This window comes from Cnephaeus nilssonii, assembly GCF_951640355.1.
Source record: "Cnephaeus nilssonii genome assembly, chromosome: 8".
In the NCBI taxonomy this organism is placed as follows: Eukaryota; Metazoa; Chordata; class Mammalia; order Chiroptera; family Vespertilionidae; genus Cnephaeus; species Cnephaeus nilssonii.
Genome location: NC_137079.1, coordinates 39,401,046 through 39,427,396, shown reverse-complemented (window position 1 = coordinate 39,427,396; position 26,351 = coordinate 39,401,046). Strand labels below are relative to the sequence as shown.

General features: G+C 39.3%; 1 protein-coding gene across 2 annotated transcripts in view; it reads left to right on the top strand.

The window, feature by feature from the left end:
* Positions 1 to 26,351, top strand: part of PCCA (propionyl-CoA carboxylase subunit alpha) — a 377,531-nt gene that overhangs the window by 139,847 nt on the left and 211,333 nt on the right. For both annotated transcript variants that reach the window (XM_079779445.1, XM_079779444.1), the window contains exons 9-11: positions 12,896 to 12,974; positions 17,938 to 18,040; positions 21,201 to 21,295. In XM_079779445.1, the coding sequence (XP_079635571.1) occupies positions 12,896 to 12,974; positions 17,938 to 18,040; positions 21,201 to 21,295 (277 nt within the window). The remainder of the gene's footprint in view (positions 1 to 12,895; positions 12,975 to 17,937; positions 18,041 to 21,200; positions 21,296 to 26,351) is intronic.

Sequence of the window (26,351 nt, the reverse complement as noted above, 5' to 3'; positions counted from 1 at the left end):
TATTTATTTTTTTATGGCAGCTGAACCATTTTACATTACTACCCGCAATGTACAATGTAGGGTTTCAGTTTTTTCAAATCCTTGCCAATAGTTGATACCCTTCCTTCCTTCCTTCCTTCCTTCCTTCCTTCCTTCCTTCCTTCCTTCCTTCCTTCCTTCCTTCCTTCCTTCGTATTGTGGTCATCCAAGTGTGTGTGAAATGATATCTCACTGTGGCAGATAGCATAAAAAAATATCATCCAACTATATGCTGTCAATAAGAAACTCACTATAAATTCAGAGACAGAAATAAATTAAAAGTGAAAGGATGGAAAGAAATATCCCATGCAAGTAGTAACTAAAAGAGAGCTGGAGTGGCTATATTAATATCAGACAAAATAGACTTTAAGTTTAAAACTTTTGAAAGAGACGAAGACATTACATACTGATTATTATAAACATACTATTATAAATATATATGTACCAAACAGCAAAGACCAAAAATTTATGAGGTAAACATTGACAGAATTGAAATGAGGAATAGACAGTTCTACAAAACAGTTGGAAAGTTCAATTTCACACTTTAAATAATGGAGAGAACATCCACAGAGCAGATCAATAAGGAAATAGAGATCTTGAACAACACTAAAAACCAATTAGACCTTACAGATATGAATATAGAACACCCAACAAGAGAATACACATTTTTTTCTCAAGTAACTATTTATTAAAAGGAAAAGTGAATTATTCAGAATTTTTAGAGGAAAGGAGAAAAATAACATCAAACTGGAGAAGCATCTCATAAAGTGTGTTCCTTATATTGCAATGTTCCTGGGTCTTTGATTGAGAAGTAACTCCTTCCCCCTTTTATTGAATTATCTTGATGAATTGCTTTTCTCTTAAAATAGTGTGGGAATACTTGTATTAAATAATTTATTTTTTCTTTGCAAGTGATTGTTTTATATTCGTTTAGTTAATATTTTATAGTAAAATTGCCCATGTGTTGGTTTTCTTTGTATTTCTATTACTTAAGATAATGATCATCACATAATATGTATTCAGCAAGTGGTTATTCAGTGAATGAATTCAGATAGATATATATGTGTAAGTTTATAAGTGAATTAAGTATAATCACACATTTTAAACATTTTTTTCACAACATTTGTAGATAATATTTGACAATAATTTTCTTAAGCCCTCCTAACCCCCTTAATCTGTAGTTTTGTAATGGAGATACCTGGGAAGAGCATGAATATTAAGTATATCATGATAAACTCTCAGCACATAGATAATAATAAAAAAAATGTAAGATCATTCAAGTAAATTTAATATGTGCTTTTTAATGACTAGTGCTATTCAATTGCTGTAGGCTGTTCTTGGATTCATTAGGCTGGATTAAGGGAAGTTTTTTAGGACTCTAAAATTCAAATGTATGAGAGTCTTTTACTGAACATTATTGCCTTGACATTAACCGATGGTAGTGACACCACTCATGTTTTGCAAGTTAGGTTCTCCTTTATGTTTCTTCTTGATATTAGTCTTCTGACTGCCTCAACTCTGTGTCTGATTAATGTGTAAGAACAGGGACGTCCTTTCTTCTCTGCCCTGGCTGTTTTCCTTTTGGAATGGTATATCAATAACAAAAGTGGCATGTGTTTTTTTGTTTTGTTTTGTTTTTATATAGAAGAACAAATTGTTAATATTTTAGAAGGATAAAAATACTTGGCTATGCCCTGAAATCTTTTATTTCCTCTATTTATTTCATGCTGCTTAGAAAAATTTTCACATGTATATGACTCTGTGGTTAAAGACATATTGAAGAAACCTATGGAAAAATATTACAATTTATACCCTTTTCACAATCATATCCTGTTAATTTATTTTCCAATTTAGTCCTCAGTAGAAGATATCTTTGATAGCCTAAGGAGATTTAATAAGAAATGATTAAGGACAACTATGTTGAAAAAAATGGTGTTAAAGTGTTATTTATTTATTTATTTATTTATTTATTTATTTATTTTTGTGTGTGTGTGTGTGTGTGTGTGAATTATATTAAAGAATGAGTTCTTTATTTTGCTGTTTTCCTATTATTTAAGTAATGTGGTCATTTGAGGTCAGAATGATAGTCCCTGAGAGATGGGAACGTGTGTTCTGTATCTCCTTTCTCTTTCTTTGTCACTGTCATTTGGCTGCTTAAATTTTCTTTTATTACTCCAACATGCACATTTTGGCTTTAAGCATAATTTCACAACTTCTCTTTCTGTGTTATACCATATTATATTTTTTCCCACTATTTATTTATTTTTGTTCTTTTTAGTCTATAATCTTTCTCTTGTTTTATTATTGTATTTATGTATTCTTCTTACTGGTATATACCTTTCTTTATTACTCTGTTGCAAAAGGCTCTTTTTTATTTTCCAGTGAAAAAACTGAGTGATAATAAGGATCACCTACAGGAACTTTTTTAAAGAGATTATATATATCTTTCATAGTAGAGATATAAATAATTCATAGTTGGAGTGCAACACATACATGCTTACATTCTACTTATTGGATAATTAAAGCCCAGATAATATTGATGTACTAGTAAATGTACATCACCTCAGTGTTAAGTCTGCTAATCCAAAGGGTATACCAAAACTAAATTGATAATGATAAAACTAACATAACTAATTTTAATTAAAAGAGAACAATAAAATCAGTAGAAAATTATGACCAAATAAACACAGCATGGGTAATGTATTGGTAATGGAATTCATATCCCCATAGTGCATGAATTTAACTATCTCCTTTATTTGTAGTCTCAAAAGGAACTTTTGAATGTAGTAAAGTCTTGCACAGCAGCCAAATTTCCCAGTAGATTCTGAATTATATTTCCTTGGAATACTCTTAGTAATGTGCTAGTTTTTATTTGAATCTATTATCATTAGTTCATCAGAGCTCTAGTATTCCACCCTGTTGACCTTAAACAACAAAAATTTATTTTTGTTCATCCTAAGTGTTTATTCCTCATTGGTCAGGTAGTGGGATGGGAAGGAGTTCTGTTCTGCTGGAGCCTTATTTCCTGATGGAGGTTTTAGCATCTGCCATAGTCACAGATCACAGAGGCAGGAAGTAGAGAGGTCTCACTTTTGATATTAGCAGTGAGGCTTTTTCCATGTTTCAGTGTTCAGTGTTATATTTCATTATGTGGTTTGCAATTTTTGCACCATTACCATCACTTAAATCATGAATTCATCAACTCTCCATTTCTATTGCTTCTCTCTTTGTTTAAACTAGTTTCTTGCTTAGAACACTGTAGTGATAGCCTTCCATATATATTCCTCTGCTATCCTTTGGATTCTCTTGTAAGCAGACTCTGGAAGTTCATTGGGAAAATACCCTTGGGACCAACAATGTGAGGGAGCGAAGGAAACTGGACTAAAGGAGAAGTTGAATTGGGTTGAGATGCACACTCAACAAAGGATTTAGCTAATCCTATAGAACGCTTTGAATATTTGTTGGTCTTTTATGGTTGTCTTAAATTGGCCAGTTGTATCAACTACCCATTGGGTGTAGGCTCCCCTTAGGAAGGGGCAAGACCTTAAGCAGAAAGCTGAGAGAGGAAGTCAACTATCCATTACCAATAAAAGAAAAGGGGAATGACCTAAACTGGTGATCTGGACAGAGAACCTTGTTTTATAAGTTGACTAGGGGCCCAGTGCACCAATTCACGCACCTTGAAAGGAACTGTGGCCATAAGGCTGCGGTGGGCACAGGGGCGGGTCTCGGCCCATCCTCTATGCCCCTGCCCAGTCCCTCCTGCCGTGGCTCCTGGTCCCCTGTCTCCCAGCAGCCCTGCTCCCGCTGCCGCGGCTCCCACGCGCTGATGGGTGTGAGCAGGGCCAGTGCCATCAGTGGGTGCGAGTGGATGCTGCTGCCCAGTTGCCCCTCAGGAGCAGGGGGAGGTGGAGAAGCCCTCAGGGGTGATCAGGGCCAGCAGCTGCTGCTTGCACCCACTGATGGTGCTGAGCTATCAGGACTGGCACTGGGTGCCGGCGGCGGGTGTGAGCAGTGGCTCTGGTGCTGGCTGTGGGTGCGTGCAGGGCTGTCGCTGGCAGCTGGTATGAGAGGTGGCTGCCGGCCCCTACAACCCCTCAGGAGCAGGGGGAGGTGGAGAAGCCCTGAGGGGTGATCTGGGCCAGCAGCCACTGCTTGCACCCACTGAAGGCACTGAGCAATCGGGGCTGGCACTGGGCGCCAGCAGTGGGTGCAAGCGGTGGCTCCAGCGCCGGCAGCTGGTGTGAATGGGGTTGGAGTTGGCAACAGGTGCAAGTGCCTGGAGGGACCGCGGCACGCGGGAGCAAAGAATTTTCAGTAACCACCAGAGGCTCGCCCCAATGAGAGCAACTGGTGCCCCGCCTGGTCTGGTGCCCCCACTCACCTGCTCTACCATCCCTCTGCGGCCGACGCCCACTGTGTTCTGCGCTCTGCTGCCTGCTGCTGACGCCCACCATGTTTTGCACTCGCCCCTGGTGGTCAGCGCACGTCATAGCAACCGGTTGTTTGGTTGGTTGGTTGTTCTGCCATTCAGTCTATTTGCATATTAGCCTTTTATTATATAGGATATGTATTTTGTTAATCCTCACCCGAGGATATGTTTATTGATTTTAGAGAGAGAGAGATGAAGAGAGAAAGAAATATTGTTCTTTTGCCTCCTGTATGTGCCCCAGCTGGGTATCCAATCTGCAAGGTAGGTATGTGCCCTGACTGGGAATTGAACCTACAATCTTTTTGGGGTATGGGACACTGCTCCAACCAATTGAGCCACCCAGCCAGGGCGAGTCACTTTAAATACATCTTCCATGTGTGACTGAAAAGAGTGTATATTCTCAAATTATTGTATGCCCTGTTTTATTGATGACCAATAATAGGTCAAACCTTCCTAACAGGATGTTCAAATCTTCTAGTGACATTTTGCTATTTGATCTCTCATTTTTTATGAGTGGATTTTCCATTTTTTTTCTGTGCTTATTAAATTTTGCCTCTATATAGTCTTAAGGTAAGTTAATAGGTAATATGACTGTGTCACGTGTCTTGAACTGATATATTTCTTTTTCTTCCATTCAGATTGGCAGTGTCTTTTATCCAGAGAGTTTAGTTCATGTACATTTATTGTGTTTACTACTGTTTTTTTATTTACTTATATTGTCTGCTTTTTAAGTTTGTTCCGTTTTTGGGGTATATTTGTTTTCTCTCTATTCCTGGTTTCTTTATAATGATTAGTTTTTAAATCTCTTTTATTCTATTTTCTCCTCCCATTCCTCTCCACTGGGATGGAAATTTTACACACTATTTCTATTCTTTCAGTGTTTATTGTAGAAAATTCAAGTGGAATAATTTCTTCAGGTATCTTCTGTTCTCCTAATCTAAACTTTTTTTAAGCATTCACTTATTTGAAATTTCAGTATAAAATTTATTCTCCTACCAAAGAAATAAATAATGCTGTTTACCTGTTGATCCCTTATGCCTTTTCTAATATTTTCCTTCCTTATTTACCTCACTAATTATATATTACTATCTATATGTATAAAAAACCAGAACGACCAGTTGCTATGACGCCCACTGTGGCCAGTGAACCAGCCTGATGGGGGGGGGAGAGGGGATGGGGGGGCTGGTTCAGCCAACCTCCCGCGGCCCCTCCCCCCAGCTGCCGGGCCCCTGATCAGCCTCTCCCACCCCAATTGAGGGCTGGGCGGCTGGCCAACTCCCCTGCGGTCCTTCCCCTCGGCTGGCCCCAACCCCGATTGGCCAGCCCCACCCTGATCTGCCTGCAGCCCCTCCCCCTGGCCGGCCCTGCCCCTGATTGCCCCCCTGCCCCAATAGGGGGTGAGACCGGCCGGCCAACCACCTGCAGCCCCTCCCCCCAGCTGGCCCTGCCCCCAATGGACCCCCACCACCCTGATAGGCCCGTAGCCCCTCCCCCCAGCTGGCCCCACCCCTGATCACCCCCCCTACCCCAATAGGGGGTGGGGCTGGCCGGCCAACCTCCTGCAGTCCCTCCTCCCAGCTGGCCCAGCCCCTGATGGGCCCCCACCATCCCAATCAACCCACAGTCCCTCCCCACAACTGGCTGGGCCCTAATTGGGTCCCGATCAGGGGTGGGTCGGCCAGCCAACCTCCTGCCATCTCCTCCTCCCAAAAGGCCCGGCCTTGCCGATTGGGGCCAGGCTGGTTGGACCCCACCTGTGCACAAATTCGTGCACTGGGCCTCTATCCTACCTAATAATAGACAAATATGCAAATTGACCACACCTTCGCTACGCCCAAGCCATGCCCACCAGCCAAGTCACACCCACCAACCAATCAGGACGAGTATGCAAATTACCCCAACAAAGATGGTGGCTAATTTGCATATCAAGACAGCATAGAAAGAAGCCAAGAGCTGCAGAAGGGAGCAAAGCTGTGGAGAAGCAAGCAAGCCAGGGGGAGGAGAAGGGAGGAGCGGAGGCGGGGCCGGGGGAGAAGGAAGGAGAGCAGGTGGGCTGGCGGAGAAGGCAGGGCGGGGGAGAAGGGAAGAGAGCAGGCGGGCTGGCGGAGAAGGGAGAAAAGCAGGGGGGCTGGCGAAGAAGGCGGAGCGGGGGACTAGGGAGGAGAGTAGGCGGGGCGGGGTAGAGTGCAGCAGGAAACCCTATTGCAGGATTTTTCCTGCAATGGGAACGATAGTTAGAATATAAACACCCAGTGTTTATTTAGCTTTACCCCAAAGCTTATTTTCTTTGTTCATTGTTTCTTCTTTCATCTCTGGCTTTGAAAATAGGATTATTTTTGTGTTATTGTTTTTTCCTTCTGGAATTTACCCTTTAGAAATTTCTACAGGTAATTAACTTGGTTTTTGTTTACATGATAGTCCTATTTTGCATTCTTTCTTGAAAGATAGTTTTGCTGTATAGGCAAATCCAGGTCAATAGTAGTTTTCTATCAGTGTAGCCCTGAAATCTTTGTTCTGTGTTCTGTAGCTATTGAAGACATAGCTCTCCATCTAATTTTTGTTACTTTATAGGCAATTTGTTCTTTTTGTTTGACTGCTTTATAAAAATAATTCTTTATGAAGAATAAAATACATCAATTTTAAGTGCATAACTTAATGAATTTTAATAAATGTAACAACAATTAATATATAGAACATTTCTATTCCTTTTGAAAATGTCTATTCCCTCATTTGACATTTCCAGTAGCAGTGTTTGAGCGTTCCAGTTACTCCATCCTTGGAAAACACTTGATATTGTTTTTCTCTTTAAATTAAGTCATTCTAATGGATGTGTAGTTTTATTTCCTTGTGATTTAAAATTCTAGTTCCTTAATACCTAATACTATTGAGCATATTTCCACATGTTTAATGACTATTTATTAATATTCTTTTGTGAACTGTTTTTTTCAAATGTTTGCCCCCCCTCCACTTTAAATGATTAGTAGTCTTGATTTTTTAAAGCACAGTTTTATATTTACAGAATAATTGAACAGATAGTACGTGGAGTTCCATATATACCCCCAACCCCAGCCTTTTACAAAGTTTCTCCAATTATTAACATCTTGCATTCATGTGGTGCATTTGTTAAGATTAGTGAACCAACATTGATACATTATTATTAACTATAGTCCTTAGTTTAAATTAAGGTTCACTCTTTCTGTTGTATAGTTATGAGTTTTGACAAATACATAATGACATGTATCCATCATTACAGTTTCATATAAAATAGTTTCCCTTGGGCTTCACCTATTCAACCCCCCCAACCCCTGACACACACTGCTCTTTTATTATATCTATAGTCTTACTCTTTCCAGAAAGTCACATACCGTATTTTCCGGCGTATAAGACGACTGGGCGTATAAGATTTTCCTGGGTTAAAAAGTTGTCTTATAGGCCGGAAAATACAGTAATAGTAAATAGGCTTTTCGCCCAAGTCTCTCTCATGAATAGAATGTCAGGTACCATATTTTCCAGCATATAAGACGACTTTTTAACCCAGGAAAATCTTATATGCCCAGTTGTCTTATACGCTGGAAAATACGGTAGTTAAAATCCTACACTTTTAAACTTAGCAAGATGGATTTAAAGGTTTCTCCATGTCTTTTCACAGCTTGATAGCTTATATATATATTTTTTTTAGTTCAGCAACATCCCATTGTATGGTTATACAACAGTGTGTTTATCCTTTCACCTTTTGAAAGATATCCTGGTTGTTTCTAGTTTTTGGTGATTATGAATAAAGATGTCGTGAACATTTGTGTGCAGGTTTCTGTGTGGACCTAAACTTTTAACTCAACTGAGTATATACCTACCTCTGGGTCATATGGTAAAATTATACTTATTTAGCTTTAGGTAAGGTCATTTTGCATTCCTACCAGCAGTAAGTAGCATTTGATGTTGTCAGTTTTCTGGATACTAGGCATTCTAATAAGGTATGTAGTAGTATCTTGTTTTAATTTTTGTTTCCTTAATGACAAATCATGTTGAACATCTTTTCATATGCTAATTTGCCATCTTATATCTTCAAATCTTTTTGTTGTCTATTCAAATCTTTTACTCATTTTTAAATTGGGTTGTTTGTTTTCTTTTTGTTGAGTTTTAAGAGCTCTGTATATTTTAGATACAAGTTCTTTACCAGATATTATTTTGCAAATAAAGTTCAATTTATCAATGTTTTTCTTTCATGGATTTCACTTTTGGTGTTGTATGTAAAAGTTTATTGCTAAACCCAAGATCACCTAGATTTTTCTCCTACTTATCTTCTAGAAAGTCTATTATTTAGTACTAGAGGCCCGGTGCATGAAATTCATGCAAGGGAGGGGGGGTGTCCCCTCAGCCCAGCCTGCACCCTCTCCAATCCGGGACCCCTTGGGGGATGTCCGACTGCCGGAGATTGGGCTTAAACTGGCAGTCGGACATCCCTCTCACAATCCTGGACCGCTGGCTCCTAATTGCTCACCTGCCTGCCTGTCTGGTTGCCCCTAACTGCCTGTTCCCCTCCTCCCCCCCGCCCCCCCCGCCAGCCTGATCGCCCCTCACTGCCTATGTGTGCCAGCCTGATTGCCCCTAACTGCCCCTCCCCCCCACTGCCGGCGTGGTTGCCCCAACTGCCCTCTCCCTGCTGGCCTGGTTGCTCCTAACTGCCCCCTCCCCCATGCCGGCCTGGTCACCCCTTCCCCCACGCCGGCCTGGTTGTCCCAACTGCCCCCCTCTGCCGGCCTGGTTGCCCCCAACTGCCGCCCCACCCCCCGTCGGCCTAGTTGCCCCTCACTGCCCCCCCACCAGCCTAATTGCCCCCAACTGCCCTCTCGCTGGCCTGGTCGCCCCACACAGCCTGCTTGTTCAGTTGTTTGGTCGTCCCTCACTAACCTCCCTGCCGGCCTGGTCGCCCCACGCAGCCTGCTTATTCAGATGTTTGGTGTCCCTCACTAACCCCCCTGCCGACCTGGTCGCCCCACGTAGCCTGCTTGTTCAGTCGTTTGGTGTTTTGGTGTCCCTCACTAACCTCCCTGCTGGCCTGGTCGCCCCACACAGCCTGCTGTTCAGTCGTTTGGTCGTCCCTCACTAACCCTCCTACTGGCCTGGTCATAGGCAGCCAACTTGTAAGGCCATGAGAGTTAATTTGCATATTACCTCTTTATTATATAGGATTGTATATTTCAGTCTATAATCACTTTGAGTTAACTTTTGTGAAAGGTATAAGGACTATGTCTAGATTCATTTTTTTTTTTTAAATATATGGATGCTTGTTCTAGTACCATTTGTTGAAGAGACTTTCTTTTCTTCATTGAATTGCCTTTACTCCTTTGTCAAATTTCAGTTGACTATATTTGTGTGGGTCTATTTCTGGGCTGTCTGTTCTATTCCATTGATTAGTTTGTCTGTTCTTTTTTTCCAATATCATGCTAACTTGATTACTGTAGCTTTATAATAAGTCTCATGGAGATACTTACATTTATGCCTAAGTATTCTGTTTTTTTTGCTGCTGATGTAAATGATACTGTGTTTTTAGTTTTAAATTCCAAGTTTTCATTACTGGTGTATAGGAATACAATAACTTTTGTATCCTGCAACTTTGCTATACTCACATTTTAGTTTTAGAAGTTTGCTTTTGGTAGTGGTTGTTGATTTTCAGAGATTTTTTTCATAGACAATCATATTACCTGCTAATGATGAGTTTTATTTATTTCTTACCAGTTTGTTTAGCTGTCTCTTGTCTTAATGCTTAAGCTAGGATCTATAGTAGCATGTTTAATAGGAGTGGTAAAAGGCAGCCTCCTTACCTTGTTCTTAATTTTAGGGGGATAGCATCTAGATTCTCACCATTAAGCCGGAGGTTAGCTATAGGTATTTTGTAGATGTTCTTTATGAAGTCTAAGAAATTTCCTTCTATTCCTAGTTTGATGAACTCATTGGGTGTTGGATTTTTTCAAATGCTTTTTCTGCATCTGCTTATATGGTCTTCTTTTCTTCTTTAGTGATGGATTATATTAATTGGCTTTTGAATGTTGAACTAGCCTTGCATAACAGAAATATATCCCACTTGGTCATGGTGCATATAATTCTTTATATACATTGTTGATTTTTTTTCCTTTCAGCCATTTTATTTTTATACCTAGAAATTTTAATTTAATGTTTTATATTTTCTACTTCATTCCTCATCATGATTATTTTTCCTTTAAATCCTTTAAATCATACAGATAGTATTTGTAATACCTGTAATTTGTAATAGTATTTGTAATAACTGTTTTAAGGCTTTTTATTTCTGAGTTTGTTTTTGTTGACTATTTCCCTTCTGATGTGGATCACATTTTGCCTTTTCGCATGTGTCTTAATTTTTTATTGGATTGTAGACATTGTGAATGTTTGGATTTTGTTATTTTTATTGAAAGGATGTTGAAGTTTATTTTGTTTGATAGGTAAATTAATTGATGTTCAGATTAATATATTTTAAGCTTTTATTTATTTATTTATTTATTTATTTATTTATTTAGCGCTTTCTTGGGCAAGTCTAGCATAGCGTTTTCTGATTCAACAAGTATATGTTTGTCCATCTTTCTCTAACTTCTATGATTCTATCCTTGAGTTCATAATTTCTGTTTCATTATACAACTGAGATTTTTTTTTTTTTTAGTAAAATGTAAACACCTAATGTTTTAGGCAGGAGAGAGAAGTAAAGCTAAATATATGGTTAAAGAATTTCACTGACCAGTGTGTAATTTAATGGGACCACCTCTAATGATGGGGAGTTCTGATAGGGGGCTATTACAGGAGTCCTAGGAAGAGATGATGGCAGTTTGCATACTGGCAATTATGATAATGGAGATAAAAGTGTGATCATTTTCTAATTACAAACAAAAATGACATTTTTCATGAGGAAGTTTAATGAACACCATCTTAACCAAATATAACTTCATCAGGGAAGTACAAATGGACTTTCTTTTCTTTTTATGGCTCTCTGATGTGATGTGAGAATGAAGGTATATTAAATTTTTTTTTTGGCTTTCTAGAATATGCTTTTCCTAATTCCTTTTCTCTTACCTTCCTGTGATTCTTTTCTCTTCTGAATTTCTAATGATAGAATTATTTGGGTACTTTTCCTCATCCTAGAATATAAAGCTCCCAATGTGAAAACTGTATGTTAATCTTTCTTCTTCTCACTACACTTAGCATTGCTTTTAAAGTGCTACTCCCGCATAAAGCTATAACCAACATCAGAATTTTAAAAATCGAATTAACCAACATCAGAATTTTAAAAATCGAATTAATTATGAAACATTTAGGAATCAAGTGCCTTTTTAACTAAGTTGAAGTTAAGAGTGCTGTTTTATGGTTTAGAGGTCAAAGGTCTATGACCTTTGGCCCTCTCTTCCCTTTCCCTCTAAGATCCTATAGAGAGAGTTCAGTGCTCTTAGAGCATCACAGGCCAGGAAGAGTCTTTTAAAGGCTCACTACTGACCTCTTCTTTTTTCAGAAACAATCCTAAACAAGTGGCCTCAGACATGAGTATCTCCACCTTGTTTTTCAGAAAACCTCTAAACAAGACTTTACAACTTCTCTTGATAAATTGTTATAGATGACTCATGCTGTCAAAAATTTTACTTTGTAATAACTAGTCTAAATATTAAATCTTGCTAACTAACAACAATTTTATGATTTTATTTTCTCTTATAAAACTATACCTGGAAATGTCCTTTGTTTGGTACCTTATGTTGTATTTTACTAATTCCCACCAGTCTAGGCATTCCCTGTTGAATGAATGGATTTAGAGCAATAGCTTCTCCATTGATGTCAGCAAGATCTGGAACTTTTGTAATATAATAGTCAGGGCTTGATTTTTCCCAAAACCATCATGACAGTTCTTGCTGGTAAAAGCTGCAGGGGTTTCCTGTGACTTTTCAGATAAAAATACCTCAAGCACTATAAATCATTACTTTTGAAACAAGGGAATTTAGTTTGTTATGCATCCAAGCAGCAGTTTTGGGGAGTCATATGAGTGTGTGTGTGTGTGTGTGTGTATTTGTGTGTTTCCTTAATGCTATATAAGTTGCTTCACGTTATCTTTGGTTGGTTAATACTATATTTACTCCCTGGTTGGTTAATACTATATTTACTCCCAGTTTTGGAATTCATTGTCAAATAATTTATGTTTTCTTAGCTTTTGATTTCATTATTGGTGAAAATGTTATATTTATTGATAGTCTCTCTCTTTTTTTTAAATGAACACACTCATTAAAAAATATATGCAAGATCATTATAGGGTGTTATCTTTCTGACTCTAAAGAAAGGAATTTTTAAATAAATTAGTTATTGTCTCTTGTGTTATTGAACATGTGGTCAGTTGTCATGTTCCTGCATCCAAATGATCAAAGTCTGAACTTCTGTCTAATTCTTCCCTGCTGTTAGGCTACCCTGTCATGATCAAGGCCTCAGCAGGTGGTGGTGGGAAAGGCATGCGAATCGCTTGGGATGATGAAGAGACCAGGTGAGATGCTGTCCAAAATATACTTTTGATGAAAATTAGAGTTACTAGAGTTTTATTAAACTGACTAGTAAACAAATATCAAAAACATAATGGAGTAATTACAATCACCATCTAATTTTTGCTCTTTTCCCAATTTTAGATGGGAAAAATTGGAATTATGCAGAAACTTTCTTACTTACATTTTCATGATGATTATTATAGACAGGTTTTTACTTTATTAAACATCAACAAAGGATTACCTTTTCATTTTTACAGTCTACTTCTAAAATTTACAGTTATGATTCTATTTTCTAGGCAAAAGTTACTAACATTTGATCGTGTAATTCTAAGTGCAGCCAAAGATTTAAACCATATATTTAAAAGGTGTCATAATTTCATTTGTTTATTACTCAGTATGTACTTGCTTTCATTTCCTTGTTTATAAAAGTAGTAAAATACTTCTATACTCCTATAGCGTAAAATATATTTCTTTTTGGATTTGAAATTACTGTATGTCCATTTTACAGTGCACTCCATTGTAAATTTAGGACATTTTAATTAGTAGTTCAGAAATTAAAAGTATCTTTTAAAACAGTAATTAAAAAACCCAAAGCATTGATTATACAAAATAACTTTTTGAAAAACTGTCTAATATGAGCAGGTTTTAGGGGACTCTTCAGATTTGTAGTCTTATTTATTTTCAGGATTGGTAGTAAGAGAGATTTATGTCATTTTTTGGAGGGGGGTAAAAAAAAAATCACTGAATAATTATTGTTGCATTTTCTACCCTTTACCCAGAAGTAAATTGGTCTTCCAAGCTGTTAATTTTGCTTTCTCCCTTTCTTTCTCTTTTTCTTCCCATTCCTCAAAATCTCTAGAAGACAGCAATCTGGAGTAGTTGGTATGAAAGTCATCCAATACAACATTAAGTCAGAAATTAAGTTCTAAAGTGAACAAGGAGGCAATATATTAGCCATTAAAATCTTTTGGGAAGATGCCACATTGTGGACTTAAACAGATAGTTTTAACGCTAAAAGAAAAGTGTCTCAGAACACCATTGTGTCTTTGGTTAAGTGTCAGAAAGTAATTGGCTTGTGATGTGGAGTGATGATATATGACAATTGCAGGTCTTTAAACCTCAGTCTCACTCTCAGAGTGTCACTGATACCTAATATTGACTGATGTAATATCACATTCTCCTCTCCCACCTTAAGCTTACCCAGCAAGAATAAACTCATTGCATGGATGGCAATATTTGTTGAGAGTCTATTGTGTTTTAATAACATTCTAGGAATACAGCAATGAACACAAACAAACAAAATAATTAATTCCTCCATACAGTTTATACACTAGCTCAGGAGTTCTTAACCTTTGAATTCAAAGTCTCGTAGAATTCAGGGACTGTTCGTGCAGCTGGATGAGTTTATAAAAGCACATATTTCTTTCATTATCATCTAATGGCAGTTTAGTGTTTCCTCCAATATAGGCAAACTATAATAGTAGTAGTAGTATATCTGGAGCTTTTCACCATTTAGGAAATCACATACAGTATTATCTTATCACATTACAGTTATAGATATTTCTAGGTTATACTGATTATTAGACTTGTTGGAGCTTATTGATGAATAAAGAACCATATACATTATATCCCAAAATTGTTTTAAAAATATTTTGATACCTGTATTTTAATATAATTTATTTCCTGTGCAATTCTGTACATTTTCTATGTGTTTTAAATCACTTTACGCCTTATTTTGACAGAAAGTTCATATGCTGCATGATTCTGCAAAAGGGGTCATGGCATAAACAAGGTCCAGAAAGCCTGTACTGATAGAAAGAGATAAACAATAAACAAATTCCAAGTAAATCACATACTATTGTGGAAGGTGATAAGGAGTATAAAAAATAAAGGAGAAACTCAAGAGATCTGGAGCAGGTTGGAGGAAATTCTCATTCTAAACAAGATGTAGGGTTGTCCCCACTGAGAATTCACATTGTAGTAAGGAGGAAAGGACCCAGACAAGGGCAGAGGCCTCGACCTGGGAACATATCTTGAGAGATCCAGGAGCAGCAAGGTGGCCAGGTGTTGGAGGGAGGGAGGGAGGAGTAGGAGATGGGTCAAGGGGTTTTGGGTGGAATGGGGGCAGATTATGTAGGATGTTGTAGAGCATTCTTAGTGAGATGACAAGGAGCATTGGAGGATTTTGAGTAAAGCAAAATGGAACTTGAACAAATTCCTGATATTTACTTTTTAAAAATTATAAAACATTTCAAACATATAAAAAAGTAGAAGATATAATGAACTTATATATATATATCATCCAGGTTAATCAGTTATCAAGATTTTGTGGCTTAAGTTTTAAAAGAATCACTGGTTGCTATCTTGAAATAGACTTAACGGACAGTAGAATCATGAACTCTGAAATCAGGGAAACCAGTTGGGAGACTTTAGCAATAATCCATGCAAGAAAAATGGTGGTGGTGGCTTTCATCAGTGTAATGGTGGAGGTGATAAGAGAAGAATTTAATTCTCAAAGTAGAGGCAACAGGACTTGCTGAGTGAGTTGATGCAGAGGATGAGGGTACTCAAGGTTTACTTGCAGTCACTATTTACCTTATTTTTTTGCTCTTACTCTCTCCTTGGTCTTAGTATTGATTTATATGCATTAAATGCATTTGCTGCAACAATGCTTTATTGAAAATTTCTTGGGAAAGACTGAGAGATTAAGGCCAGAGTGAGGACTTTTATCTTCAAAATAGTAAGAAAGCTTAATTGAAGGGTCTGGTTCTTAGCCTCTCTGGAATTCTGTCTGGCTTGATTCCTTTTGATAGTGGGGACTTACCTGTATATTACTGAGCATTGGTTAACTACGTGAAATGTTTGAAGTCATGCTGGCTGGTTGTTGTGTGTGGGTGGAAGCAAGTATAAGGGGAGGAGCATGTTTAATTTCATTTTTACCACATAATCCATTTTATTTGTCTGTTGAAGTTCAGATGTTGAAGCTATCTCTTTTGCTTTAAATGTAACTCCTGTGTGCCAAGTAGACTTCATGGGTGGCTTGGGCTTCCTCACAGTGTGGCGGCCTTGGACTTTTTACATAGGGACCCAGTGGTCCAAGGGCACTCGTTTCAGATATAAATGCAAGGAAGCTCTTTCACTGTTTGTGATCCAGTCTCGGAAGTCACATAGGTTCCCTTCCACCATATTTCTGCCCAAATTCCCTAGGAGGGAAATTAGATTCCACTTCAAGAGGGAATAGCAAGATTCTTAGAAGAGCACATGGAATGGGAGGGGCCACTGTGACCATCTTTGGAAAAGACAATCTGCTGCAGCATCTTTGTAGGAAAGACTGATGTAATAAAGATATTAAACACAACTTAATGGTTTTATAAGAAATTTGGATTTTATGAACTTCAGTTTTTTCTCTCCTTGTTTTCCCTTTTGTATGTATGGCACTTAACTTACATAGCAATTTCACTGAAAGCCTTTATTTTTCATAGGATCTTAGATTTCGTATCAGTCATTTTTTCAGGGCTAATGTTAGTAACATATTCTTTTATGCTGAGGATTGCTCTAGTTTCTTGGCAATGAGGTTTGCTGTGCTGCTGTTGACCTATGGATTTTAATTTAGAATTCAGTGATCACTGTATTCATTCATATATTGGGCATCATTTGGTAAATAATTTAACCATTTTTTTGGCTGGTAAATGGCATATTGATTTTAAATATGCTCATCAATTCACAAAAGTACACACACAAATTTTCTACCTAAAATATTATTCTCTTCAACTTGATAAATAAATCATCTCTGAAATTTGTTGAGATTAACAAAAGCATGACACTATTTGATTTAATGATAAATGCTTTTTTTGTTTTGTTTTTTGTTAATCCTCACCTGAGGATATTTTTCCATTGACTTTTAGAGAGAGTGGAAAGGTTGGGGAGAGGCAGAGAGAGAAACATCAATATGAGAGAGACACATCAATTGGTTACTTCCTGCATGTACCCCTATCAGGGCCAGGGATCAAGCCTGCAACCAAGGTACATGCCCTTGACCAGAATCAAACTTGGGACCCTTCAGTCTGAGGGCCAACACTATCCACTGAGCCAGAGCACCTAGGGCCATGCTCTTCATTTTTTAAAAATTGCTCTATATCCTGGAAAAGTAAAACCTATGCAAAATTTGAGAGGATAGTCCAAAAAACCCCATGTATTTATCTTCTACAGTCACCAGCTATTAATATCATGCTGCATTGCATCTATTCCCTGTCTATATGGTTGTGAGGGAGGCAATTGTGTTTAAAGGTATATTTAAAATATCAGGAAATGTTCTTGAGGAGCCTCCTGTTGGCTGTAGTTCTGCTTCAGCTGTGCAGTTGGCCAGGTCATTTACATTTTTGTGTGCATCTGACTATTGAGTCTAATGGATATGTACTTTTATATTTTTTTATTAGTGGAATTATGGTATAATAGAGGCCTGGTGCACGAATTCGTGCACGGGTGGGCCCTGGCCAGCCCTCCCCATCAGGGCCGATGGGGCGGGGGGGGGGGGGGCGACTGGGGGAGGGGCTTTGGGTGGTTGGCTGGCTGGCCACGCCCCCTGGTTGAACTCCTGGTCGAGGGATCAAATTGCATATTAGCCTTTTATTATATAGGAATAGGGTTGAAGAAATGGAACTTTATATGATTATTATGGTTTATTAAAATCTCAGGTTTAACTGTTGGTGAAATAAGTACCAGTATTCCTGTTTAGATATAAAATCTAAGATCAGGGAAGTTAAATCACTCACCCAAGGTCATAGAGCTAGTAAGAGGAAGAGCTGTAGTTCAACCAAAGTTAACTTAGTTATTTGTTCACTAAGGGAGTTTTCCCCTGCTTTGTTCAGAAGTAAGCCAAAATAAGTATTTAATTATTTTTCTTTTATATTAAGGGCTATATTTTTTTGTTTGTGTGCTTGACTGTTCTTCTGTTTTCCTTTACAGGGATGGTTTTAGGTTTTCATCTCAAGAAGCTGCTTCTAGTTTTGGTGATGATAGACTACTAATAGAAAAATTTATTGATAACCCTCGTCATATAGAAATTCAGGTTGGTACATTTTAAGATAATTTCTAATTATTATGACTTTAAATATGTCATTTATTTCTATTAGAAACATATCCTTTCTTCCAGTTAGAATGATTGTGAATAGTTCTGATATGTTGGAATAAGTATGAAATAGAGAAAGTACATAAATTGATAATCTACCTTTGGAATCTGGTGTGCTTTTGTCAAAGTGCCAAAATGTCAGGATGCGGAATGATATAAAAGCCCAGCTCCAGAAAGAAGCTGTCCCAAGATCTCTGGGCAGGCAAATATATTACACTTAAGAGACTCATTCAATCATCTGAGATTGGGCCATTTTAGGGCATTTTAAAAAGAAAAGTGCCTGACCTGGACTTTTGTATCATTTCAGTTGACAAGATGTCTGTGTGGCTTACTGTGATAGGCATTCTACTAGGAGCTAGTTGTATAGAGATGAGGGAATCAAATTTGCTACTTAAATTAAGATTTTAGTGAAACTGTTAAAGTGGTTGTAAGAGTTGGTTGCAAAAACAAAATGGGTTTTTTGAAATAAAACATAGAAGAAAAAGAAGACAATCCCGCTCCTGATCGCCAAAAGTAATAGGTATTCTAACATCTCATACCATAGATTATTTTTGTTTGTTCTTATACTTTATATAAATGGAATCAGGCAATATATACTTGGTTGTGCCTGGCTTCTTTTGCACATCATCATTCTTTGAGATTCTTTCATGAGGCTATTTTATCATTCATTTAAAAAAAATTGCTCTGTGCTGTACTATTGTTTGAACAACCTGTAATTTACCCATTTTCTTGTTGGTGTATCATGTTTTTTTCTAGTTTTTTAATATTATGAATAAAATGCTATGTCTTTTTATGGACGTCTCCTCAGTATATAACATGGTAAGGTTATGCTTAGTTCTAGTAGATACTGTGGTTGTCCTAATGTATACTCCACAAGCAATATACAGTATGAAAGTTTCCATTGCTGCCATTCTTTCTAACACTTGGTATTCTCAAACTTTTAGATATTTAGCCATTTTGGCAGACATGTAGCAGTATCTCTGTTTTAATTTGCATTTCCCTGATGACGACTGATATTGAGCACCTTTTATAAGTATATGACCAGGTGGATATCTTATTTTGTGAAGTTACTGCTCAAGTCTCATACTTGCCTCTCTCCCCTTTAAAAACCTTTTGCACTCGGATGTCGAGTGTGACTCGACACGGTTAGCATTAGAATAAAGGAATCGAGAAAAAAGCAAGTGAGTGCAAAGGGTTAAATTAGATTTTTAAAAATTACTGAGTGGTTAGAACTATTTATCTATTTTATTTGAGTCCTTTGCCGGTTATATGTATTGTGTATGTCTTCTGGACAGAATCATTTTTGTGACACTTTTCAAGTTAGTTGTCTGCCTAGAACATTGCCATATGGGATTGTGCAGGATGTGAATACTGTGATTTGTGTTGTGGGCCATCTTTGGATATTAGCTACCACAACTTATTCTCTTACACCCAATGATGGTGTCCTTTCCATAAGCAGAATATACCCACTTTCCTTCCAAGACCAGGATCTTGTCTATAGACTTGGTCCAGGTCTGGTTGAGACTTCTTGTATATAGTCCCTTAAGGGCAGTTATTCTGGTGGGAGAACCTCTGAATTTAAAGACAGCCTGTGACACCTACTCATCCAACATACAATGATGAGAAAAGGATACACACTACAATAAAATACCACCATTCAACAAGATAGTAAAAACTGAGAACCAGCAATTAAAGCTGAGAGATTTCTTAAGAGGTTCTTGTGGTAATTTTAGATGTACTTATTGCAGCTATCTTTAAGAGCCATAGAAATAAAATTCCACCTTGTTGATATTTTATTACTACAATGTTTTCCTTTTGTTTGAAATCATTCTTGAGGTTTAGATAGATTGATTTTTATTCCTAAAAATTAACTTTGCAGTCATATTAACTTTATTTTATAGTTTACCGTATCTGTTATAAAGATGATCTCCTTTTTTGTTTTATTTTTCAGTACCCATATGAAATATTGAGATTATATTAGCTGCTATTTATAATGCATGAGGAAACTGAATGACTTATTCAGGGAGATTGCATAGCTGTTTAGAACTAAAATTGGTGCTTAGTTTTTTGGTTTGTAGAATAGCTTTTACTTCTGTTTAATATATGCATTCAGTAATAAGCATTTCCTCTTTAATCCTGAAAAGAGATTATCCCAATCATGAAAATCAAACATTCTATGCAAAAACATTAACAAAGAGTCTGTCTTAGGGTTGCCAGATTTAGCTGATAAGATACATGTTAAATCTGAATTTCTGTTAAACAGAGATTTTTTTTTAAAGTACTAGTATGTCCTTTGCAGTATTTGGGGCACGTTTTTATTAATTTTTTCATTGTTGTCAGGAATTAAAATTTCCCTGGGTGTACTGTTTTATCTGATATCCCAGCCTATTTTCCATTATTACAAACTAGAGGCCCAGTGCACGAAATTTATGCACTGGTAGGGTCCCTAGTGGCTGGCAGCAGCTGGCCGGGTACTCCCTCCCTTCCCCCAGGCGGCCCTGCCCCCTGGTCGAACTCCCAGAAGAACTCACTGTCCAGGGGACAATTTGCATACTACACTTTTATTATATAGGATGGGAAAAATCATTGTATGCTATATATTAACCCCAGACCATTTACTAGTTTCCTATACCAGAAATAAAACACAATAAAAGCATCCATACATAAGTAACGGACTTGTATTGGGTATAAATAGAAAAGCATTTCCTGATGAACAGACAGTTAATCCTGTTAATAACAGATGTTTGTAACAACACTCATGGGTCTCCTAAGCATGAGGACATTTAGAATATCTATCCCCTTATTGACACTCAGTGTCATTCACAAAATTTGTATAATTGATGCTAATAGTTTACCCACTGCTTTCAAAATGTAATATGAGAGTTTTTATCTCAAGTGTTTTTGATTAAAATGTTTTGAGTTTTGAGGTTGTAAATATAAAGTTTTTTTCTGTTAACATTAACTAAAAGAGGAATGAATATGTTCTATGAGATTTGAGTATTAAAAGCCAAGGGGTGTTGCATGGATAAAATGTTAGCTGGACTAACACATGCTCTATGGGTATGGCTATATATTTTTTCAGATGGTATTGCTTTTTCAGGTTTTAGGTGATAAACATGGGAATGCTTTGTGGCTCAATGAAAGAGAGTGCTCAATTCAACGAAGGAATCAGAAAGTGGTGGAAGAAGCGCCAAGGTAGGTCTCTCTCCATGAGTATTTATAATAGTCTGCTTTTATATATTTCCTTTTCATTTTATTGGCTAAACTTGCTTTAATAGTCATGGCAAAACCTATATTTTTATAATTAAGACTTTGCCACCTGACCTTTCTCAGTACTTCAGTGCATGAAAGTAAGAGACTTGAAATATAAGTTGGGGCTTTATTAGAGATGGAAGTTGGTTGGATAACCATCTGTGATGCCCACAGGCTTGTAGGTAATATAGACCCTGTGGGTGTTTCTGGGCATGTGGAATTTCTGGGGTACATGCCTTGTAGGCTCTCCTGTTGATGATGGTTTCACAAAGTTGATATTTTATTGAGTTGTACACTTGAAACCTGTATGGTTTTGCAAAGTAATGTCACCCCAGTAAATTTAATTAGAAAACAAATCACCAAAAAATTGTATCCATCAAAGGGATAAAAAAATTAGGTTGATCCAGAATTTCTTGAATTTATCCTGCCATGAAAAGGCTCCTGGGCATGGTTCTTAGAAATTCCATAATTTATCAGAATTACTTTGGACACTTTTCCAAGCCACCTTTCATGAGACTTCATTTTTAATTTGGTGTCAGGTTGGTATTTCTATATATTCTGGTGTTACTTTAGTTCTTAAAAACCCTCAGTTAGTGTACATTGCTATTCTTAGTAACCAGGCTCTAAGGAATATAGCCAATTGTGACTTTCATCAGCCTAGCCAGTGTGACTTGATATAAAGGGTGTATAGTTTCTGAAAAGAGTTAAGTGTGAATATGAATGAATTTTTAATCACAGAGTAATGGTAAAAATCAAATTCCACTTTAATCATATTAGTTGTTAAAATATGGTATGGTGTAGTATTTTAAAATAGAGTCCCAAATCCTTTGTTACTTCTCTTGTTGAGGAGTTGGGGGCATCAATGTTCCCTCTCCTTGATTCTGTGCTCTGTGACTATTTGACCAATCCTATCTAATAAAAGAGAAATATGCAAATTGACCATCACTCCAAGACACAAGATGGCCACCCCCATGTAGTCAAAGATGGCTGCCCCCATGTGAAAACAAGATGGCCGCCACAAGATGGCCTGCAGGGGAAGGCAATTGTGGGAAGTTAGGGGTGACCAGGCCAGCAGAGGAAGGCAGTTGGAGGTGACCAGGCCGGCAGAGGAGGGCAGTTGGGGGAGACCAGGCCAGCAAGGGAGGGCAGTTGGGGGGGACCCAGGCCTGCAGGGGAGGGCAGTTGGAGGGAACTAGTCCTGCAGGGGAGGGCAGTTGTGAGGGGACCAGGCCTTCAGGGGAGAGCAGTTGGGGGGGACCAGGCCTGCAGTGGAGGATAGTTGGGCAGGACCCAGGCCTGCAGGGGAGGGCAGTTAGGGGGACCAGGCCTGCAGGGGAGGGCAGTTGGTGGGGACCAGGCCTGTAGAGAGGGCAGTTGTGGGCGATCAGGCCAGCAGGGAGGACAGTTAGGGGTGACTGGGCCAGCAGAAGAGGGCAGTTGGAGGAGACCAGGCCAGCAGGGGAGAGCAGATGGGGGGGACCAGGGGAGGGCAGTTGGAGGGGACCAGGCCAGCAGAGGAGGGCAGTTAGGGGTGACCGGGCCAGCAGGGGAGGGCAGTTAGGGGCAACCAGGCCTGTAGGGAAGGGCAGTTGGGGGTGACCAGGCCAGCAGGGGAAGGCAGTTAGGGGCAATCGGGCCATACCAGGGAGCAGTTAGGCTTTAATCAGGCTGGCAGGGGAGTGGTTAGGGGGTGATCAGGCTGGCAGGCAGAAGTGGTTAGGGGCAATCAGGCAGAGGCAGGTAAGCAGTTGGGAGCCATCAGTCCTGGATTGTGAGAGGGATGTCCGACCGCCTGTTTAGTCCCGATCCCACCGGGCGGTCAGACATCCCTCAAGGGATCCCAGATTGGAGAGGGTGCAGGCTGGGCTGAGGGACACCCCACACCACTGTACACGAATTTCGTGCACTGGGCCTCTAGTAGACTTCATAAAAGTGAGGCTGTACCCGGGCCTGAAACTGCCAGTTTCTACTTCCTGTTTCTTGGAACACCACACTTAGAAACCAGCTACCATGCTGTGGAGTACAGTCCACTGCAGCCTACATGGAGCGTGGCCCTTAGCTGATGGCCCAGGACCAGAATGTAAGAAGGAAGTGGGGAGAAAAGGCAAAAGGAATGCTCTGTTGTGTCTTTAGGAAGGTTCCTAGAACCTGCCTGTGTTGATTACTTGGCAGTGATCTGAAGTTAGGCACTTTGCTAGGGAAGCTGGGAAATATATATTTTTCTTTTTTTTAAATTTAATAAATCTTTATTGTTCAGATTATTACAAGTTGTTCCTCTTTTTCCTCTCCCATAGCTCCCCTCCACCCAGTTCCCACCCCACCCTCTGCCCTTACCTCCCCTGCACTGTCCTCATCCATAGATATACGATTTTTGTCCAGTCTCTTCCTGCACCCCCCACACCCCTTTCCCCCCGAGATTTGTCAGTCCACTCCCTTTCTATGCCCCTGATTCTATTATATTCACCAGTTTATTCTGTTAATCAGATTTTTTATTCACTTGATTTTTAGATTTACTTGTTGATAGACATGTATTTGTTGTTCATAATTTTTATCTTTACCTTTTTCTTCTTCTTCCTCTTCTTAAATAATACCTTTCAGCTTTTCATATAATACTGGTTTGGTGGTGATGAACTCCTTTAGCTTTTTCTTATTGTGAAGCTCTTTATCTGACCTTCAATTCTGAATGATAGCGTTGCTGGGTAGAGTAATCCTGGTTGTAGGTTCTTGCTATTCATCACTTTGAATATTTCTTGCCGCTCCTGTCTGGACTGCGTAGTTTCTGTAGAGAAATCAGCTGACAATCGTATGGGTGCTCCCTTGTAGGTAATTAACTGTTTTCCTCTTGCTGCTTTTAATATTCTCTCTTTGTCTTTTGCTCTTGGCATTTTAATTATGATGTGTCTTGGTGTGGTCCTTTTTGGATTCCTTTTGTTTGGAGTTCTGTGCACTTCCTGGACTTGTAAGTCTATTTCTTTCACCAGGTGGGGGAAGTTCTCTGTCATTATTTCTTCAAATAGGTTTTCAGTATCTTGCTCTCTCTCTTCTTCTGGCACTCCCATAATTCGGACGTTGGTATGCTTGAGGTTGTCCCAGAGGCTCCTTACACTATCTTCAAATTTTTGGATTTTTATCGGCCTTTTCTAGGAAATTCTTGAAAAACCTTATAACTGTGGTTTTGAACTCTATATCCAGTCGTTTGCTTTCCTCCATTTCTTTCATTTGTCATCTGTTTCTTTGTCTCCGCATTTTTGCTGCTTCCCTGAGTTGGTAGAATAGCTTTGTCTGGTAGGTGTCCTATATGGCCCAGTGGCTCAGCCTCCCCCAGTTACCTGAGGTGGACACTTTTGGTGCACCCCTTTGTGGACTGTGTGCACAGCCTTGTTGTAGTTAAGTCTGGATTGTTGTTGGTATCACTGGGAGGAATTGACCTCCAGGCCAATTGGCTGTGAAGATCAGCTGTGTCTACTCTGGGAGAACTTTTATGCTGGAGACACCCTTATGGGAGAAGACTTGCAAAATCCTCTGTGCTCAGCTTGGATGGGTCGGAGTCTCAGGGCGGAGCAGACAGCCTTGGCTTCCCATCAGCCCTGCCCTATGAGGCCCCTGGAACTCAGTGTCCCTTGGTAATCGCTGCAAGCACCTCTGAGAGAAAGCCGCCCTTGAGTTTTGCCCGCTGCCAGACAGTCCAGTTTCTCCCCGAATGAGGCTGGTTTCCCAGAAACTCGCCCAGAACTGGAGTTCAGCGCAGTCGGGAGCTTCTGTCTCCCTCCCGCTTTAGAAAGCCAGCTGCGCACTCAGCCACCCGTGCACTCAGCAGTCAATCCTCTCTGTGTGCGCGCACTTCCGGACCTCTGCCTTCCGCAGCTCCCCTGAGTCTCAATGTGTTCTCTTTTCCCGACAGTCTAGATTCCACCCAAAATGAATTTGGGTTCCCAGATTCTCGCCCGGGACTGGAATTCAGCGCAGTCGGGAGCTTCCGTCTCCCTCCCACTTTAGAAAGCCAGCTGTGCACTCAGCCGCCCATGCAGTCAGCTGCCCGTCCTCTCCACACGCGCACGTCTCCGTACCTCAGCCTTTTGCAGTTCCTCTGAGTCTCAATGTGCTTTCCTCTTTCCTTCTAGTTGTGTAATTTCCACTCAGCCAGCTTTCCTGTGGTTCTGGATGGTGTCCATTTTGTCTTTTAGTTGTAGTTTTGATATTGTTGTGCGAGGCAGCAGTTTAGGTGTTTACCTGTGCCGCCATTTTGGTTTCTCTCATATTTTTTTCTTGAGTAACCATGTGCTTAGCTAAAATTCTAGTCATGTGGAAGAAGGGGACAATAGATACTGGTCAAATAACAGTAGTCTCTGATACTCCTTTTTTTCAACTTTGTGTTTTCTGTTATATTACTTCCAATATAATTAACTTTCTCTTTTTATTTAAAACTCACTCAGGTTTTACCTGGGATAAAAATTTTTCTCAAACTTGAAACCTTGAATCATGATTTTTGTTATCTGTCTATCTATCCATCCATCCTTTTCAAATGAGCATCTAATCTATGTAGAGAAAAAATACAGGAAAATTTAAAGCAGTAGGAACCAAATAAAAAAACACTAGAACTGATAATTAATAGTGTCTTGATATCTACTTGTGTACTGTGAAGTACTCACATAATTGGAATATATAGTTTTCAGTTTTTAAAGTGAGAATTGAGCACTGTGCTTTGAGTGTAGTGATGAGGTTGCTTATAACTCTGTGTATCACTAGTGGAGTTTATGATTAGGGAAAAGACAAGACCAGACAGGACAAAAGTCGGACATCCCTCTCACAATCCAGGATTGCTGGCTCCCAACTGCTTGCCTGCCTGCCTTCCTGATTGCCCCTAACCGCTTCTGCCTGCCAGCCTGATCACCCCCTAACCACTCCGCTGCCAGCCTGTTTGCCCCCAACTTCCCTCCTCTGCCGGCCTGGTCACCCCTAACTGCCCTCTCCTGCAGGGTTGATCACCTCCAACTGCCCT